Below are 19256 nucleotides of genomic sequence, written 5' to 3' on the forward strand. Positions count from 1 at the left end.
CCACGTGGCATCTTTGTTGCAGATCTTCAGGCACCAGGCAAAAACACCCTTCTTCTCCTAGGCCTTTGGCTCATTAAACAATCAATGGCCTTTTAACCTGGGGGCGGTGGTTTGTTTGTATTTTTTTGTTTTTATGTTGTGAAGTGTCCTGTGTTCGTCAGATGAAGGGTAGTATAGAAATAATAGAATAATAAATAATAATAACAATCGGTGTGTTCTTCAAATGTAGATTGCAGGCACTTTTTATGATGGTACACTGCAAAATAATCAGTGTTTTCTGTGGAATATAAAAGGAGTCCTGCTAGATCACACCAAAGGCCCATTCAGTTGAGCATTGAGCAACCAGCGCCTCTGAAAAGCCAACAAAGAAAACACAAGCGCAACAGCAGCCTCCCACTCTGGTCTCCTGCTCCTGGCATTCAAAGGTCCGCTGCTTCTAATACTAGATCCCTTTTGCATTCCTTTTAAAGCCATCCTAATTGCAGCCACCACTATATCCTGTGGGATTGAATTCCATAGTTTAACAATGAGCTGTATGAAAAAGTACTGTTTTTCATCAAGTGGGGCCTGTTAATTTTCAGTGTCTCACGAACCTGTCAAGCAGCACAGTTTCTAAACACACAGACACACACACACACACACACACACACACAGTGGTTGGCTTGCTGGAATTCTATTTCCCGAACAAGTGCTATTTTAAGAGTAGTTCAGCCTCCTAATGTCAGCCTCTAAGAATTGAGTCTGGTTCTGTCAATAGGCAGAACGAAACTTAGGAAGCAGTTTCTGGGGGCTAGAATAGCCCTTACCATTGGCCCAGAGTCTCCTAAGATGGCCTGCTCATCACCCTTTAAACTAGCATGCTGCCCTTTGGCAAGGTGGAGGAAGTTGTCGCAGCCTCACTGTTGAAGTAAGAATCAAATGGCAGTCTGTTCAAGTTCTGCAGGTGGAATTGAGAGGAATTTCTTCTTGATCTTCATTTGAGGCAGGCAGATGTGTTGAGCTGGCCCATTACTTGCCATGAAGCTAAGATGGAAAGAAAGAATGTCGTATCATCCAGCATTTCCTAATGCAAAACCAGGACACACGTTTTCTGGGACGCACGCCTTCTAGGATGTGTTCCCCGGTGAGTTATGTGACCCATACCTTGTTCTTGCCCCCCCCCCCCAAGTGCTGGTGGGGGAGGGGGAGAGTGCAGTGCAAAAGCGCAGGAGAATGTGGCATCCAAAATGGCTGCCGAGGTCCTGCAAGAAAAAAACTTGGAAGCTATGGTTTCTCTCTGTGATATATAAAACACTGGTTCCTAAGGCTTAAAGTCCTAGGAGCCTTTATCCTTTCCCTGAGTGCAAAATCCCGCCCCTGTCCTTCAGTTGGTTGAAGGGCGGCACAGAGGTTACAGCCTACCAGACCGCCTGATTATACTCATTTTCCAGAACCCTAACGCCCATTCCTTACTGCCCTTATTTAGTCAAAGCCTCCCTAGCATTTACCTATTGACGTAAGCAGCATAGCCTTATCCAACCACAAATTGTTCTAGTTACACGTGTTAACCGCCATTTGTTCCAAATGCAAGCATTTTTACCACCAGTTGTTCCAGTACCACAGGTACAAGGAGGCTTCGTGTCTGGGTCCCAACCACAACCTATATGACTTACGAGCATTTTAAACACGAGTTTTGCTAAATATGTGTATCCATCATCCTGGAGCCGTTTGTGGTTATCTTATCAGTTACAGCATTCTCAGCAACTACAACCCTTGTCAAAAATCTACACACGCTATTATTCTGAAAGACAGCTGCTTTGGAGGCCTTTTGACCTTTATAAAAAAGCAATTAATAAAAGCATCATTTATTCCGAAAAAGCAATGAAAAAGCAGCAGATATATTCCTCACAAATCCTACACTCTCCAAGTATTTGTAACCTCTGCATGCATGAATACAGATCTGCTGATGGCTTGGGATGTGCAGGAGGCCCTCTCCTCAAAAGCGTTGTGGTGTGTTGCGTATATAAGGTGTGAGGTGCTATTTATTGATGTATTTATTTATAAATACAGTGGTACCTCTGGTTAAGAACTTAATTTGATCTGGAGGTCTGTTCTTAACCTGAAACTGTTCTTAACCTGAGGTACTACTTTAGCTAATGGGGCCTCCCACTGCCACCGTGATGCCGCCACACGATTTCTGTTCTCATCCTGAGGTAAAGTTCTTAACCCAAGGTACTACTTCCAGGTCAGCAGAGTCTGCAACCTGAAGCGTTTGTAACCCAAAGCGTTTGTAACCCGAGGTACCACTGTATCAATGGCACTTTCATATAAAATATCACAAGGTGGTATATACCGTATTTTTCGCTTTATAGGATGCACCTTGTTTTAAAGGGGGAGAGCAAGAAAAAAAAATTCTCCCTCTCTCTGCTCAACGCCCCTTCATTGAAGCAGCAGGAGAAACGGAGCCCCTTCCATTTCTCCTCCCACTTCGCTGAAGGGGCGCTGCACAGCTCTCACTCTCTGCTGAAGCCAGGAGAGTCTTGCTCTCCTGGCTTCAGCAAAAGGAACCCGAAGCCTTCGGAGCACAGCGCAAGTTCCCGCTGCACTACGGAGGCTTCAGGTGGCTATCCCTGAAGCCTGGAGACCGAGAGGGGTTGGTGCACACCGACCCCTTCTCGCTCTCCAGGTTTCAGCGAAACCAACGCAAAACCTCCGGAGCGCGGAGGGAGTGCTCCCTCTGTGCTTCGGAGGCTTCGCGTTGCTATCGCTGAAGCCAAGGAGCCTGCATTCACTCCATAGGACACACACACATTTCCCCTTAATTTTTGAAGGGGAAAAGGTGCGTCCTATAGAGCGAAAAATACGGTAACTACATAAACATTGAAACACATCAGTAAGAACTGGCTGGCTGGTAAAGATACCCTGGTTCCGAGCTCCACAACGTTTTGCATGCTCGTACCTGCACCTTGGATTTAGCCTGGCAGCTTATTGGCAGCTACTTCAATTCTTTCACCAGCAGTGAATAGTCTGCCTCAATGAGCTGTCGAGCTGTTGCATTTTGCACTAGCTGCCATTTCTGGGCCAATCTCAGAAGCTGCAACCACATAACAATGATGCCAGCTATGCAACAGCTGATTTCCCTTGCTAATTAAACATGCATATGCACAACTTCAATTTACCTTTATATAAGGTGATAACAGCCCGGGAATATGATTCAGCTCTCCAAACGAACAAGCTTTCCTTTCTCTCCTACTAGCTCAGGGCTAAAATAAGCCATTTGTGGGGTTTAGAAAGAGACTGCTCAGTAGTAAATCTTCAGCACCTCTCATTCCTGTCTGCATCTCAGAGCAGGGAAATTGCAGGAAGCGTTGTGCATTCTGTCACTGGAATTCTACTTCTCTCCCAGGAATTGCATAAAGGCTCATGATGGGTACTTGCCCTGCAGTTGTTACACTGTGAGTACAGAATAGGAGAAGGTCTACATTGAAGATTGTGTGTCCTCCTGGCCTTTAGAAATTATGTGAGACATCTGGATGTGTTATGTCTCTGTAATGCCGCAAATACTTCTTGCCATCTCTGATTGATTGATGACTTTGCACACACAACTAGTGTGACTTGATTGTCTGGGGGCAGAGTAATCATACGTGGTTTGCTCTTCCAGCTTTCAAACTAATTAGGAGCATCCTTCTGTCATGGACAAAAAAGGAGGAGGGCTCTACTTCCAGTCATAAACAGCGAAATTTATCGATCTTCTCCAATAGACTAGCAAAGGTGGTGCTCAGTTCAACAAAGATGCATGGTTATATCTAAGAGTTAACCTTCCTCTCAAGTAAGTTCACTATCCCAGAGAACTGACAAAGGTTTACTGCAAAATCCAGCTAAAATGGATAAGGGGATCTGATGTGCTTGCTGTGCTTGGAGATGGGAGATGCTGAGCTTTCAAAGTGTCTTTGCTGATGGCTGGATTTCCTCCCCCACTCGCTGCATCAGTCCCCTTCCCTAAGCACAAAGGACTGCTTATTGAGAGCCAGTGTGGTGTAGTGGTTAAGAGCGGTAGTCACGTAATCTGGGTAACCGGGTTCGCGTCTCCGCTCCTCCACATGCAGCTGCTGGGTGACCTTGGGCCAGTCACACTTCTGTGAAGTCTCTCAGCCCCACTCACCTCACAGAGTGTTTGTTGTGGGGGAGGAAGGGAAAGGAGATTGTTAGCCGCTTTGAGACTCCTGAAGGGGAGTGAAAGGCGGGATATCAAATCCAAACTCTTCTTCTTCTTCTTCTTCTTATTGAGGAAGGCTTTCCACACAGCAGGCAACAGAAAATACCCCAAAGATGTGTCACAGTGGCACAACGGACTCTTCTCCCTCCCATGAGCCCTATGTTAGTAAAGCACAACATGGCAGCAGCATTTTATGCTGTGGGATCATGGCAATTATAGCTCATCTTCCACGGTTCCCAAATATTGTTCCCCTGAACTTATTATAGTGGTTTGCTGGCACCTCTGAATTGATTTACTGCATTCACTAGGTTGTCTGGATTGCCTCAGTATTGCAAGATAGCATAGGGAGAGCATTATTGCTCTGATGTCTCATTTGTCGGTTCCCCATAAGCATCTAGTTGGCCACTGGATGCTGAACAAAATGGGCCTTAGGCCTGATCTAGCAGGGCTTTTTAAAGTGGTTTGTATAACAATGAAAGGGACATGGGTGGTGCTGTGGGTTAAACCACAGAGCCTAGGACTTGCTGATCAGAAGGTTGGCAGTTCGAATCCCCACAACAGGGTGAGCTCCCATTGCTCGGTCCCTGCTCCTACCATCCTAGCAGTTCGAAAGCACGTCAAAGTGCAAGTAGATAAATAGGTACCGCTGAGGTGGGAAGGTAAACGGCATTTCCGTGTGCTGCTCTGCTTTACCGGAAGCAGCTTAGTCATGCTGGCCACGTGTCACGGAAGCTGTACGCTGGCTCCCTCGGCCAATCGAGATGAGCACCGCAACCCCAGAGTCAGTCAGGGGTCCCTTTACCTTACCTTTATGACAATGAAATAAAAGGAACAGCATGCAGCGGGACGCCTCTCTAAGTGAGAGCGATTGTTATTAACTCTAATTGTCTTCATTGAAGATAAGGCAGCGCTTGGCTTTCAAGAAAGACTCTCTGGTTGGTTAATTCCAGGACAGCTCACCTATTCTGTTGGTGTCCTGGAGTGCTCAGGAAAGGTTGATAGTTTGCTGGTATCTGAAGGTGACAAGCACTGGTAATCTTCCTTTTCTTAAGGTGTCAAGAAGATGCAGCCACTACAGTTCATTAATAACTCTCTGTTGTGGGAAGGTTTTGTTTGGATGGAGCCTTATGGGGGAAAAATGCTTTTAGTGAAGCTTTGTGGACACAAGTGTTGCACTACAATGTACAGTGGACGCTTGGGTTGCGAACGTGATCCGTGCCGGATGCATGTTCACAACCTGCAGCACTCGCAACCTGCAGTGGCGCATCTGCGCATGCACGGGTTGTGATTTGGCACTTCTGCGCATGTGCGACCACCAAAACCCGGAAGTAACCTGTTCCAGTACTTCCGGGTTTTGGCAGGTCCGTAACCTGAAAAAATGCAACCTGAAGCATCTGTAATCCAAGATATGACTGTACTTGAACAATGTTATTCTTGAATAAAAGTAGTTAACTCAAAGGTAGGCAATATGGTACCCTCAGTATGGTATGGGACTCCAACTCTTATCAGCGCCAGACAACATGGCCAATGCTCAGGGATGTTGAGAGATGTGATTAGCATATGAATGGCCACAACATTGGCTCCCCCTGGTTTAAATGTTACACTGACTTACGTTAACATCAGTTTCCTTGGTGAAATGGGTTCTCAGTGAATTGTAACAAAAAAGAGGACTTAACAAACTTGTGAAAGTTGTTTGTAGAGATTAAAAATTAAGCTGACTGCCTTTTTGCCTGTGAATGATAAGTTATCTATAACAATGTGGCTTTTAATAAAAAAAAAAGTTAATGTCTGCTTACATCGTGCTTTCAGTTTGCATTAATCATATTAGTGCAAAAACGATAATGGTCAAAAAAATTCATTTTAATTTACTTCCCAAGTAAAGATTTCCACTAAGGTTACTTTGTTGGACCAAAAAGTATTTATCTGTCAGCAGCGAATCTACGAAAGTCAGCTGCCAATAAACAGTTTCTTATGGAATTAGTGGCTAATAAGCAATTGCCTACAAATGTAATGTTTATTAAAAAGCAACCTTTAAAGGCACTTTTACTGCTTCTTCGGAGTTTTCAGTGTCCCAAAGGTCTCATATTGATCCTCCACTAGCATAATGCCAGCCTAATGCTATTAACTGAGATTTTTCTAACTTGTCAATTTGGAGAGAGAGACTTGTCTTTTGATGGAATATGACCCTGCATGAATGGAGCACAGCAAATATGGAGAGATTACTAAATATGAAATATATTTAATAGCTCCACATCTAAAAATATTTAATCTCTGTAAACATGGCACCCAGATGAGATTTGAGATTATTTCTATCTGAGATCTGAGGGTAAAAAAATTGACATGCAAATCAAAGAACAGATGGAAGATAAATATTGGTGGGAATTCAGACAAAATCTTGGACAATGTGTTGCATTTAGAGCTGCAAAATCTACATTTAAATTCATCGAGGCAGATGTCAGCCTGCTTCATCTCATAGCTTCCTTCTTTCCTTTGCTTCTTCCTTTTGTTGCAAAGTTAAAAGAAGACAATAACATTAAAACTTTAGCTGTATCCAGGTATTCTAGACGGAGAAGGACTGGACATCAGTAAGACGACAGACAGGTGTAGGATGGATGAGGGGAGATTGTTGTCCCATTAGAACAGACCAGCCTGCACTGAACATGCATAAAAACTCTGTTGTAAGTTCTGCAATGTTTTTGGTGAATCTGATAAGTGGGAATTTCTGTGTATCTCCTGTTAAAGTACTAAGTATTCTCTAGCAATGCAAGGAATATACATATATCTCAGTCTCGTGCGACAGGGCATGATATTAAACACATGATGTTTTCAATCACTTCCTACAAACTGATACCTGCATCCTCAAGCATAGCCCCCTTCCCACCTGTAAAGTACAATTTGGAATGTCATGACTTGCTTCATAGCGCAGGAGTGCTTAAATGAATTCTGACAGTGCTATTAGTGTCCTGATCTTGAACTGAAGTACTAGTCAGCTCTGCTTAAGTCACTATTCTCAGGAGCCACAAATAAACATGCAATTAAATGGGTGCCATAAGTTAATCAGAGCAGAATTAGCGAAGAAGTGGGCAACTGAGGAACCTAGGAATTGCCATGCCAGATCAGATTAAGGGATATTTTAGACTAAAAGCTTGAATTCACTAGTGTCTGTCCAGTGGGCTTTCAGGAAGAGTTAAATGCCCGGAATGTAGTAACTAAAAGCAGAGCTTATGAAACGACCCATGAGTTATAGTTGATGCTAGTTTGCTATAGTTACTACTCCCTTCTCTCCATACATGTCTCTCTCTGTGTGTATCTGTATGTAGGTGAGGAGGATTCTAGTAATTATCCGGACTAGAAGAAATGAATAAGGACTATCCATTACATTTATCAGTCACTTTATGCAACAAAAAGTCTCAAGGTGATTAGACAAGGTAAAATGCAGCACATAAAACCAGCTTGAAACCATAGCAGTTTTAAAACACCGAACAACGCAAAATGCATAAAATGCTCCTCCAGCAATATGTTAAGACAGACAAGTCCTACCCAACCCATTAAAATATGTCCAATCATGAAAACTATGTGGCTGTGCTGCTCAAAATCGCTAGCGGAGGCCCCATTGTCAGTCATGCTTGTCATGGTGGCTTTCACAATCAGGCAGAGTTTTGCTTAGCAAAGGGAATGTGTGCAGAGAAGGGCTACCAAGATGGTCAAGGGTCTGGAAACCAAGCCTTATGAGGAACAGTTGAAGGAGCTGGGTATTAGCTTGGAAAAGAGGAGAGTGAGAGGAGATATGATAGCCATCTTCAAATATCTTAAGGGCTGTCACATGGAGGAGGGGACATACTTGTTTTCTCCTGCTCTGGAAGGTAGGACGCGAACCAACGGCTTCAAGTTGTAGGAAAGGAGATTCTGACTAAATATTTGGAAAAACATTCTGACAGTAAGAGCTGTTCAGCAGTGGAACAGACTCTCAAAAGAAGTGGTGGACTCTCTGTTTCTAAACAGAGGTTGGATGGCCATCTGTCATGGATGCTTTAGCTGAGATTCCTGTAATGCAGGGGGTTGGACTAGATGACCCTTGGGGTCCTTTCCAACTCTATGATTCTGTGATTTGATGAATGGGTAGCACTGGCAACAGTCCATGCCAGTTTCGATTGGGACCCAAACTTTGGATGGTGTGTGTGTTGGCATGGGATTGGTCTTAGAGTGGGCAAAATATGCACATACTTATTCTTGAGCCTGCCCTCCCTCCACAGCCTGACATTCACCAGCTTCACTGATCGCAACAGCAAGGAAAGTTGCTTCCCATTGCTACATCTGGGTAGTCACTTCACAGAGTTGAGATATTCCAGGCATCCAGCCAGTGGCCTGTAGCAAGAACAGCTGGTGTTCTTTTCATTTTTGCATTGGCTGGTTGTTTACCTGTTTAACACATTTAGCTGTAGCATCCTTTGTTGTTTTAAAACAGCGATATGACTACCCAGCCCGTGTACAAATCGAGCGATGTGTTTCCAACAGCCTCCTGCAAAAGTGATTTTTCCTTAGATGAACATGAACCTTAAACCCAGTTCTCTTTCCTCGAGGCCCTCCAGCTGCTAACCGTAGCATACATTAACAACCATGCCACTTAGGAGATTTCTTTTCTAAAGCACACCCTGATGTAAACATTTGCAGTCCAGCACTCTTTCCTAAAATGGCCACTCTTGACCTCTACTTCAGCGGTGGTAAACAAACTGAAACTCCCACTGTCTTCAGAAAGAGTTAGCTTTCTCTCGCTGGTTTTCCTGGCTGGAGACCATGGGAAAGGAGACCCAATTACTCTTCTCAGCCCTTGCACTTTTCAGTTCTTTTATTGCCTTCTTCCTCTCTGAGTGTTGTTTAAATAATCATTCACGGCATTTTGTAAACCTCTTTTAAGAGAAGCTTTTGTAGCTTTCCCCTTGCTTTGGAGAATTTGCTTTGCAATTTCTTTGCTGTGCACAAGCTTGGACAGAGCCCTCTCTGGAGAGATGGCTGATAAACATGAATAGAAGTCAACAAAAGAGAACTCTGCTCCTTCTTCCTATTGATTCATGCTGATACCGAGCTTCTTAATTGGTAATGGGATGGGAAGCTGCCCCATAGAGAGAGTAGATGTGGTGGTTAGAGTGCTAGACTAGGGTCTGGGAGACAAGGGTTCAAATCCCCACTCAGCCCTAAAGCTTACCAGGTGACTTTGGGCCATCTTTCAGCCTAATCTATGGAGAAGGGGAGTAGTGTGTAAATCACCAAGAGCTCCTTGCAGAAAAGGTGGAAAGGAATAATAGTAATAATAATAATAATAATAATAATAATAATAATAATAATAATAGTTTATTTATACCCCACTCTGGGTGGCTTCCAACAAAATATTAAAATACAGTAATCCATCAAACATTAAAAGCTTCCCTAAAGCTTTTTCTCTTTGACATCTGGTGGGAGGGCATTCCAGAGGGCGGGTGACACTACCGAGAAGGCCCTCTGCCTGGCTCCCTGTAACTTCGCTTCTCGTAATAACGCAATAACAAACAAACGTAATAACAAACAAACAGATCGGGCTATTGGTCCCTCTACCCTACCACTGGGAGCAACTCTCCAAGATGTTGGGTAGGGACCTTTCCTGGATGAGGGGGTAATGTAATTCATCTAAAGGCAAAACTATCTAAGTCGCACTTTCTGAAATGATATGCAAACTGAAACGCAATTATCCTTCAAAATTCACAGTTCTCAGAATTTTGCCATGCAGTTCTCCAGCCTAGTAATGTGTACCAAAATCCACCTGCAGTCCTAGGGTAAAGGATACATAGAAATGCATACACTGGTGAAAGTAGTATACAAAGATACATTGTATTGGGGGAAATTGCTTTGCAAAAATATGTACTTTAGGGAAAATTGCATACAAATGTGTTTGGAGAAGTTCACTGTTGCGGAAATGTTGAGAACTGAACTTCAGTTTGGGGAAATGAGAAACTGTGAGAAAGCCAAATGATCAGAGCTTCCCATCCCTACTTGTACCTAATCTCATTTTAGCTGCAGATGGAACCTGGGGCCAACAGCATGTGATATGTGTGTTCTACAACTGAACTACATAGACCAAACATGCAGCAGGATCACACCAGTAATTCCTGTTCCCACTTGTGCCTGTTCACTTGACTGTTTCAACACATGTATGAAACCTATATGTGTCCTTTTTGCACATACCTCAGCACTACACAGCCCAGCCTTCCCCAACATGGTGTCCTCCATTTGTTTTGGACACACCCTTCAAGCTTCAGCCAGCTTGGAAAATAATAAAAGATGGCAGGAGTTGTAAGACAACAGCATGTGGAAGATAGCAGGTTGAAGAAGGCTGGTACAAACAATCCAGAGCAGAGGTGGAGAATTTGGCCACAGAGTCTAGGACTTGCCGATCAGAAGGTTGGCAGTTTAAATCCCTGTGATGGGGTGAGCTCCCGTTGCTTGGTCCCTGCTCCTGCCAACCGAGCAGTTCAAAAGCACATCAAAGTGCAAGTAGATAAATAGGTAAGGTAAACGGCATTTCCATGCGCTGCTCTGGTTTGCCAGAAGTGGCTTAGTCATGCTGGCCACATGACCCAGAAGCTGTACGCCGGCTCCCTCAGCCAATAAAGCGAGATGAGTGCCACAACCCCAGTGTCGGTCACGACTGGACCTAATGGTCAGGGGTCCCTTTACCTTTACCTTTAGATACTGTTGGTCAGTCCCCCTCCATCAGCTGTAATCAGCATGGCCAATGGTCAAGGATGACGGCAGATGCAGTTCTGCAACATCTGGATGCTTCACTGGTTTTATAGTCCTGGTCTACAGAGCATGCATAATTAAGGGCTGTGATCCTACATGCCCTATATAGATTCACCTTTTGCTCTTATATTGTCACTCAAGTGCTAAGTGATCCTTTAATGTGTGTGCCTGTGGATGGAAGGATTTCTTTAGCTAGGAACTTTCCTTTCTTTAGCTAGGAACAGGAAGAGGGAACCTGTGCCCCCCCCAAATGCAACGATCCTGCAAGTCCCAACATCACCCACCCCTACATTACTGCATCATGTCTAAGATAATCAATTCCAATATATGACAGCACTTCTGCACATCGTCTTACATTAATTATTTTGAACAGTGGAAAGATGCCTTTTTCCCCATTAGGAAACTCATTCTTTCTCCAGCATACTTTAATCAGGATACAATTTTCGTTCATTTCACCCATATAGGCGCATATCTTTGCAAAATGTCTACCTTAAAAAAAAATCAATATAGTATTCTTGCATATTGGAATAAGGCATTAGCATTCTTATTAAGAACTTTGGGCAATCCAGGCTAGTGAATTTATTGTCCTTAATGTTATCCATGAGATTGCATTTTCTCACTGACCTCTTGGGCTCATCCATGGAACTGATGAACAGTGATTTTATTACTGTATGCATATTTCTCTATTCTTAATTAAACTTTTTTTTTCAAATTCCCATTTAAAGTTTGGGGATGTTGATATTTATTCCTATCTAGTTTCAAAAGTACTGGGGTAATTCCATGCAACCCTACCAAACTTTGAAATAAAATAACTTTTCAGCAGTATAATTTTAAACTACTGATGTGCACAGGTAATTTCCCATGAGAGATCTAATGCTTCTCTTTAATCCTTTAGAACACCCAATGGGACTCAGATTAATGGAACAAGATGGCCAGTCTTCACCACCGCTGAACAAAAATACTTAACATTAAGCACAGACGCTTCAAAGATTCGTACAAAATTACGTGCCCAGCAGTGCCGATTCTGGAATATATTTTTTCCTAAACTCCTGGAGATGACAGGTAATTTTGGTGGCAAATGTATGTATGTACAGTAAATTGGTTAATGCAAGGTCACTTTGCTGCTACTAAATTTTAATTTCAATTTCAATTTCAAGACTTTTATGAGCAAGAACTTATCTGTGTAAAATTAAATCCAGAGGTCCTTCAAAAAAGACAACCTCTTTCACTTAACTAGCACTCCTCCCCCACACACAATCAATTTGTGTAATATATAGTTTTGTGCAAGTTTCACATGCTCTCTTCAGCTTCATTCACATAAGATTTGTTGTCCATTGCATGAACACAGTCTGCTGAGAACATCTGCTGCATGAGCCCCGTTGAAATGAAAGGGTGAAAGAACAGCTGCATTCCTACACAGATTCCATTCATTTCAAAAGCAAAATATGGAAGTGTGATAGTCCCTTGGAATCAAACCCTACCAAGATCAGCAGGACTTTCATCTTAGTAAGGGTGCTTAAGGTTGCAGCCAGGGATAGGTGGAATCTGTCATTTCTTTTTCAGTAATTAAGCCAAAACTTGGATTAGTTGCAGACTTTACTTTGTAATAAATTTAGGCTGACGTGCAATCTTAGAAGCAGCAATGATGAGCCTTCTAAAATGGGCTGAACAGACTTCTGGCTTGTCAGGACTACTTCAGGGGTTTTTTTCCTACTAGAAATCCAAGATCCACCCACCAATGGTAAAAACCTTTAGAATAAAGAACAGGGTGTCATTGCATCCAATGAAGCCATTATGGTCAGAGAACACCTTCGGATCACACAATGGAAATTCCTGTCCCTCTCGCCTCCTAACTCCTTCAGTTCCACAGATCTGCCCCAGAAGATTCCATTGCTCAAACAGAAGTTGTAGTAATGGGTAATGATAGAGTTATGAACTGTCTCCAGTTGTAAGGGGTTGAAGCTAAGGCCCCATCTGCACTGTATATTTGGAGCACTATAATACCACTTTAACCAGTCATGACTTCCCCCAAATAGTCCTGAGAACTCTAGTTTGTTAAGAGTGTGGAGCGTTATTTGGAGACCCCTATTCTCTGCACATAAGGGATGCTGGTGGTGCTGTGGGTTAAACCACAGAGCCTAGGGCTTGCCAATCAGAAGGTTGGCGGTTTGAATCCCCGTGATGGGGTGAGCGCCCGTTGCTCAGTCCCTGATCCTGCCAACCTAGCAGTTCGAAAGCACGAAGTGCAAGTAGATAAATAGGTACCGCTCCAGCGGGAAGGTAAACGGCGTTTCCATGCGCTGCTCTGGTTTGCCAGAAGCAGCTTAGTCATGCTGGACACATGACCCGGAAGCTGTCTGTGGAAAAACGCCGGTCCCTCAGCCAGTAAAGTGAGATGAGCACCGCAACCCCAGAGTCGTCCGTGACTGGACTTCATGGTCAGGGGTCCCTTTACCTATTCTCTACACAGAGCTACAATTCCAAGAGTTCTCTGGGCCTACAAAAGTGAGTAAGCTATAAGAAGTTAACAGTGACATTGGCCACAAGTTTAGGTTTCATTTTGGGTTTTTTAAAAAAGAATTACACAAATTTGTGGGATATAGATCTGTTATTAGACATTAGCCATGAGAGGCCAGTTAGGACGTTCATAAGTAGAGGCAGTGCTCAGTATTGCATATCTGTTTGAGAGGTACCTATACCTGGGCCCAGAACTTTATACAAAGTGTGAACGAGCTGCTGCAACATCTTCATCTTATTTCTCTTTTGTATGCTTGAATTCTCTTGTGTACTTATACTCAGCCAAGTGGCTCATGTCATATCTTTATATTGTGTTTGGGATTGTCTGTATCTCTGACAGCGAAAGCTAACAAATAAGCTGGCTTTGGTTGGTTGGTTTTTCAAATAGCTGTTATGCGTAAGGCTTCCTAGTGGGGAAAGAACATAGCCATCTTCATCTGACACATTGTTTTCCATTTGACGTCTGAGAGATTTTATCATCTCTTGCATCATGACATCCCATCATATGTAGGATGTGGGAGACATTCAAAAACAAGCATCCTGTGTGTGTGTTATGTGTGAACCTGGACCAGTTTCAAGCAAGATGTGGGTATATCGTGAATCTGACGAAATGTTCCTTGTGATCATCTGACATTACTCACGGAAATCATAACTGTAGACGCCATCTGTTTGGAAGATGATACTGATGAGCAACTGTGCTGCATGTAACCAAATGTTCTGTGAAATAACCAATATCAGTAAGATATGCTTCTGTGTTACATAATAGGCCAGTAAAATAATCTCCAGTAATGGGGACGTAAAATGAAATGTGGTCTAACTCGATGGGGTCAATCCTAAAACAAGATCTGCTGAGATGAACAGCATAGACTGCAGTAGATCTCCAACTCAACTGGCTGATTCCCATCCGAGCTCAGATGGCATTATGTCCCCAACCCCAGATGAGCTGAAGGTACTTGGCATAACTTGCTCATTCAGGCAGGTGTTAGTTCCCCAAAGGGGTGGCGGTTCTGGGGATGGGTTGGGCAAGTGGGACTGAGGGGGCCTTAGGCTGGATCCTGAGCACATTCGGCTCAGTGACATGATCTGGCAACCTGGCATAGGACACTACTTTAAAGACTTGTTTTCCATCTGCCAGGCTTAGGTGGCACAGTAGCTGCAGTCCTTGGATTGCAAGTTCTTGGATCTTTATAGCAGCTCAACCTACATTGGCTTGCTTTATGCCAGATTCTTGTGCATAGGATTGCTCCCTAAATGTTGCAGATATCAATATTGGGCAACTTGAAGTGACTGGATGCAAAAAAACCCCCTGACCCATTAGATTGTTCAAAACTTTACTTGTCAAACTTTCTTCAAAGCAGAACAAAAGCATCAAAGATACATCCAAATGATGTCATACAATATCTTGTGCAGTCTAGCACAGGCTCATCATCTTAGAAATAAAATATGAAATACTCCAAACAGATCTAAAATCAGAAGTTTGTCTCTCCTTACAGTTTCCATTTTGCCTGGAGCTGTATTCACTCTCTGGAGAAGGTCATTTACATGTCCTTACTTCCACAGAGCATGAGAACCAAGATGAACTTGCAATTCAATACCTCTCATTGATCTAAGGTTAAAACACCACGTCAGAGCTACCAGAGAACAATAACAATAGATAATTATCAACCTGTTTAGGCAGCTCAGAGAGCTATTCTTGACTGGATAATATTATGGATGCTTACCCTATTCCTATTTCATATCCTACAACTAAGGCTGAGTACGTAGCATACATTTAAAGCTCATTCCCTCCAAAATAATCCAGAAAGCTGTAGTTTGTTAAGGGTGCTGTGTGAGGGGTAAATTACAGGTCCCAGGATTCTCGCAGGTGTGGTGAGTGCTTTAACTGATTTGCTATTGTTTGTGATAACAGGGCTGTTTCTCAGGGCTTGTTATTGCATATTCTTAGTGACTCTGTACAGCTGCTTTGTTGCTGGCATCTGTCTGTCCCGGGAGACAATGGAGGAGTGAGCCTTTGAGGGTTAAGTCAAACTGTTGGAGAATTACAGTGCCTGCTGTGGCTGTAGAAACCGATATGGAAGAGACATGTTTTGTTGCACCTGAGGCAGATGAAGGTTTTCCGGTTTTGCTGCCACAGGTGCACCATGGAGTTTCTTCTCCCTATACTCCTCACAGCGGTTATTCATCCTCTGGTCACTGCTTTGGATACATGGACCTGATTGTCTGTTTCCACCTGTTTTAATTATCAAACATACTGAACAAATAAGACTTTCCTTTTTCAGGTCCATTTTGACTTCCGTTTTGTTTGTTTTTAACACATTGTTGCTATATTTAGGACACTGTTCTGCAACTGGGAATAGGTGATGTATTTATTTGTTTTGTTTCCAGAAGGAAATCCACTCCGTCTCCCTTGTTCAAAGATGGGGGAACTGTGACCTTCCAGGTATTGTTGGACTACAGTGCCTATCATCCCTGACCACTGACCGTGCTGTCTGCGGCTTATGGGAGTTGGAGTCCAACACCATTTGGAAGGCCATAATGTCCCCATCCTAATCAGAAGCCAATATCTGGATCCAAGTTACTAGGTGCCTATTCGTTATGAACTATACACTGCTTGGAAAATGTCAAAGGGGTGTAAATATGGAAAACGACATTCCATATGATACTCTATATTGATCTGTAAGAATAATTATTCACTTCAACCAATTATCTCAAGATCTAGAGATAAAATGTTGCCCTTTCGAATTTGCAATAAATCAGGTGACAAAGGGGAGGGTGTAGTGCTGTGTAGTGTATTTAGAGGGAAATGGCATTGGTAATCAGAATTATTTTTCAATCAATGTACAAAGAGATTTAAATTTAGATTAATGCCACCCATTTCATGTTTTACAGGCAATATTGATGAAGCAGAACGAGAGTGGAAAGCAGGATTCCTTCGCTGGAACAATTACATGATGGACTGGAAAAATCAATTTAATGATTACACTAGTAAGAAGGAAAGCTGTGCAGGTCTCTAATTAAAAGTTCCAGCCTTTCTGGAATGCCTTCATTGTCAAAGATCAAGGCAAACACAGAGATAGCTAATGTAGCATATCCAGCAATAAGGCATGTTATGCAGGCTCAGTGACACGTCACAAATATACTTGTCTCCCAGGTCCATTTCTATTTATATCAATAAACGTTATAAAGTGCTTCTCCTCTTTGAAGCTTTGAGAAATGAAAATCAGACCAAGTGTGATTAAAACCTGAGGATTATTGTTAGATGTCTAATGGCCCCGATCCAACTCTAGCCGCATGGCTAGTTGCACAAGCATGAGGATGGAGATTTGATTGCACATCAGGAATTGCAACCCATTCCAAGTGACACAGTACTCTATCTGTCCTTCTGAATACACAGCCCATTTATGGCTGTTGTTCCCAATCCAGGAAGTGGCACACATGCCTATTTGTATACATGTGTCTCCTGAGCTGGATTGCAGCAAGTAAGTTTCAGCGGAAATAAATATTTGTGGTATGTTGACAGATAAATGCAACATTTCTTTCACCGTAAAGGACACAGCAGAAATATCAGTATTCCAGAACACTGCCATCAAAAGCTCCATTGGCTCAGATCTCCAACTGCAATGTCACAACATTTTAATCCTGCTTCAGCTGTAATTTACTTGTTAGGGGTATATCAAGAGTTGCCAATGTTACAGGAAATAAAAAAGATGCAATTTTCTTGTTAAGTCAAAAGAGGCTTTTAAAACTGACTGTCTCGCTCCTTGAAAGCTAAACATTCTGGAGACCCAAATGCTCATTGTCAAATTATACCAATTTTCCCTACAGAGAACAGAATTATTTTTTGACACTGTCAATGAATCAAAGGAGAGCTATTCAGGCAAACCTTTCTTCACCCCTTCACCCTCTTCCACTGGAGCATATCATCTGCTGAGAAAGAGCACTCTTTCTATTATCAAATGCTTATCTGGCACTTTTAATTTGTAAAGTGCTTTGAAATCATCAGTTTATCTGGTCTCCCAACATCCTTCTGCAGTAGGTAGGAATGGGTGGATAAGGGGGAAATCCTATGGTGAGATCCCCCAGAATGAGCAGCTTAGGATACAATGGAACTGTGGATCAGGCAGCTGGTTCTTAGCTCAGCTTGTGTTATGCCTCCAACCATGGCTAAGCCCAAGATATGCTGGTGTGACTTGCTCAGCTGACTGAAGCAAGCAGTGTAAGTTTCCCAAAAGGGATCTGGCTTTTTCACGATGGAATCAGGACCAGAGGGTGGACTTAGGCTGGTTCCTAAACCCATTCATCTCAGTCCTGTGACCTGGCAACCTGGGCATAGAAGACTCTTTTAAAAGCTTGTTTTCCTTCTGCCAGGCTTATGCAGAGCAGGAGGAGCAGCCCCACTTTTGAACAGGATTTGGATCTGGTGTAACTTTCCATCAACTTAATTTACAGCAGCTTCCTTTATGCCGGCTTCTTGTGTGTAAAAGATTGCTCCCTTAATGCCACTTAACTCTCACAGTCTGTTCACTGAAATCTCACAGTCTGTTTATCCCATCGGGTCTCTCTTCTCCATCCAGGATAATCACAATGGAGTTTGGTACCAACTTTGAATCCCCAGGCACCTTACCAAGGTTTTGGACCGGCAAATTGCAGATTGCTGCTTTAGAACGTTGCACACTTTTCATTTCACCTTTCCCTTGAAATGAGGAGTATATTCTGAGAGTAAGACTCTCCAAATTTTACAGGCAATCACGTGTTTTAAAAAATAATAATAAAAGGAGATGTTGTGGACGAAAGCAAACCAAATAACCATAATAAAATTCACTGTAAAACCATTCAGCTGAGATGTTGGTGTGTCAGTGTTGATGATCTCTGTCTATGATGTAGTATTATTGGTTGGAGTTTTTTAGATACGTACATCTGGGGATGCTTAGAAACGAATCATAACAAATATTGCACCATCCATTCAATACAATAATTCTACTTGGTTGCATTCTACACTAAAGAGGCAATCTTATGGAGAAGATCTGCCAGGTGGGGCAGCTTATGATGCTTTGGATCTTTGGCTCAGCTGGTTGATTCCTGGCTCAGCTGGCCTCGGACAGCATTAAGTTCCCAACTCCAGCTCAACTTAAGATACATGGCTCAGCTGAGGATCAGTTGACCGAGCCACAGCTGGCTTTGCTGAGACCAGTGTAAGTTCTCAAAAAGGGGTGTGATGCAGGTAGGGCTGCGGGAGATGTAGGCTGGATCCTAAGTGGGTTCAGCTCAGACATGTGACCTGGAAATTCAGTGCAGAACACTATTTCAAGGCTTGTTTTCCCATCGACAGGCTTAGGAAGAGCAGCAGCAGTCCCAAGGTTGAATGGGACTTCTTGTACACAGGACAAGAATATATCCAACATCCATTTACTTTTTTAGCTCAATGACCACCTTCCTTTCTGAACAACCTTCTGAGGGCAGTATGTCAGGGGTGGGCAGGGCGAGAGGCATGAGCAGAACAATGCATGTTCATTTTGCCATTGTACACTAGCCTACTTTCTCTATGGACTCCCCCACTCCTTGCGATCCTCCATCTAGTCATTATCAGAGTTCAAGAACACATTCCAGCCAAGGCAAAAACAGTCAAGGAGGGTGCAAAGAACAACTGGTGACAGGTGTAGCACAGGAGGGTGGTTGGCCTGGGAAGACTCCTGAAGCAAGATATTTTAGCCTGGAGGGCTGCATTTGACCCTGGAGTCTGAGATTTCCCCACCCTGTTATACAGTAGGTG

The 19256-nt window shown here is 43.1% G+C and overlaps 1 protein-coding gene across 1 annotated transcript in view; it reads left to right on the forward strand.

The window, feature by feature from the left end:
- The window catches only part of BCHE (butyrylcholinesterase), a 52526-nt gene extending 34208 nt beyond the window's left edge, over window positions 1–18318 (forward strand). Inside the window, exons 3-4 of the mRNA XM_082224282.1 lie at window positions 11865–12031; window positions 16376–18318. Of these exons, the coding sequence (XP_082080408.1) occupies window positions 11865–12031; window positions 16376–16500 (292 nt within the window). The 3' untranslated portion in view covers window positions 16501–18318. The remainder of the gene's footprint in view (window positions 1–11864; window positions 12032–16375) is intronic.
- Window positions 18319–19256: the final 938 nt, after the last annotated feature.

This window comes from Podarcis vaucheri (assembly GCF_965113315.1).
Source record: "Podarcis vaucheri genome assembly, chromosome: 5".
In the NCBI taxonomy this organism is placed as follows: Eukaryota; Metazoa; Chordata; class Lepidosauria; order Squamata; family Lacertidae; genus Podarcis; species Podarcis vaucheri.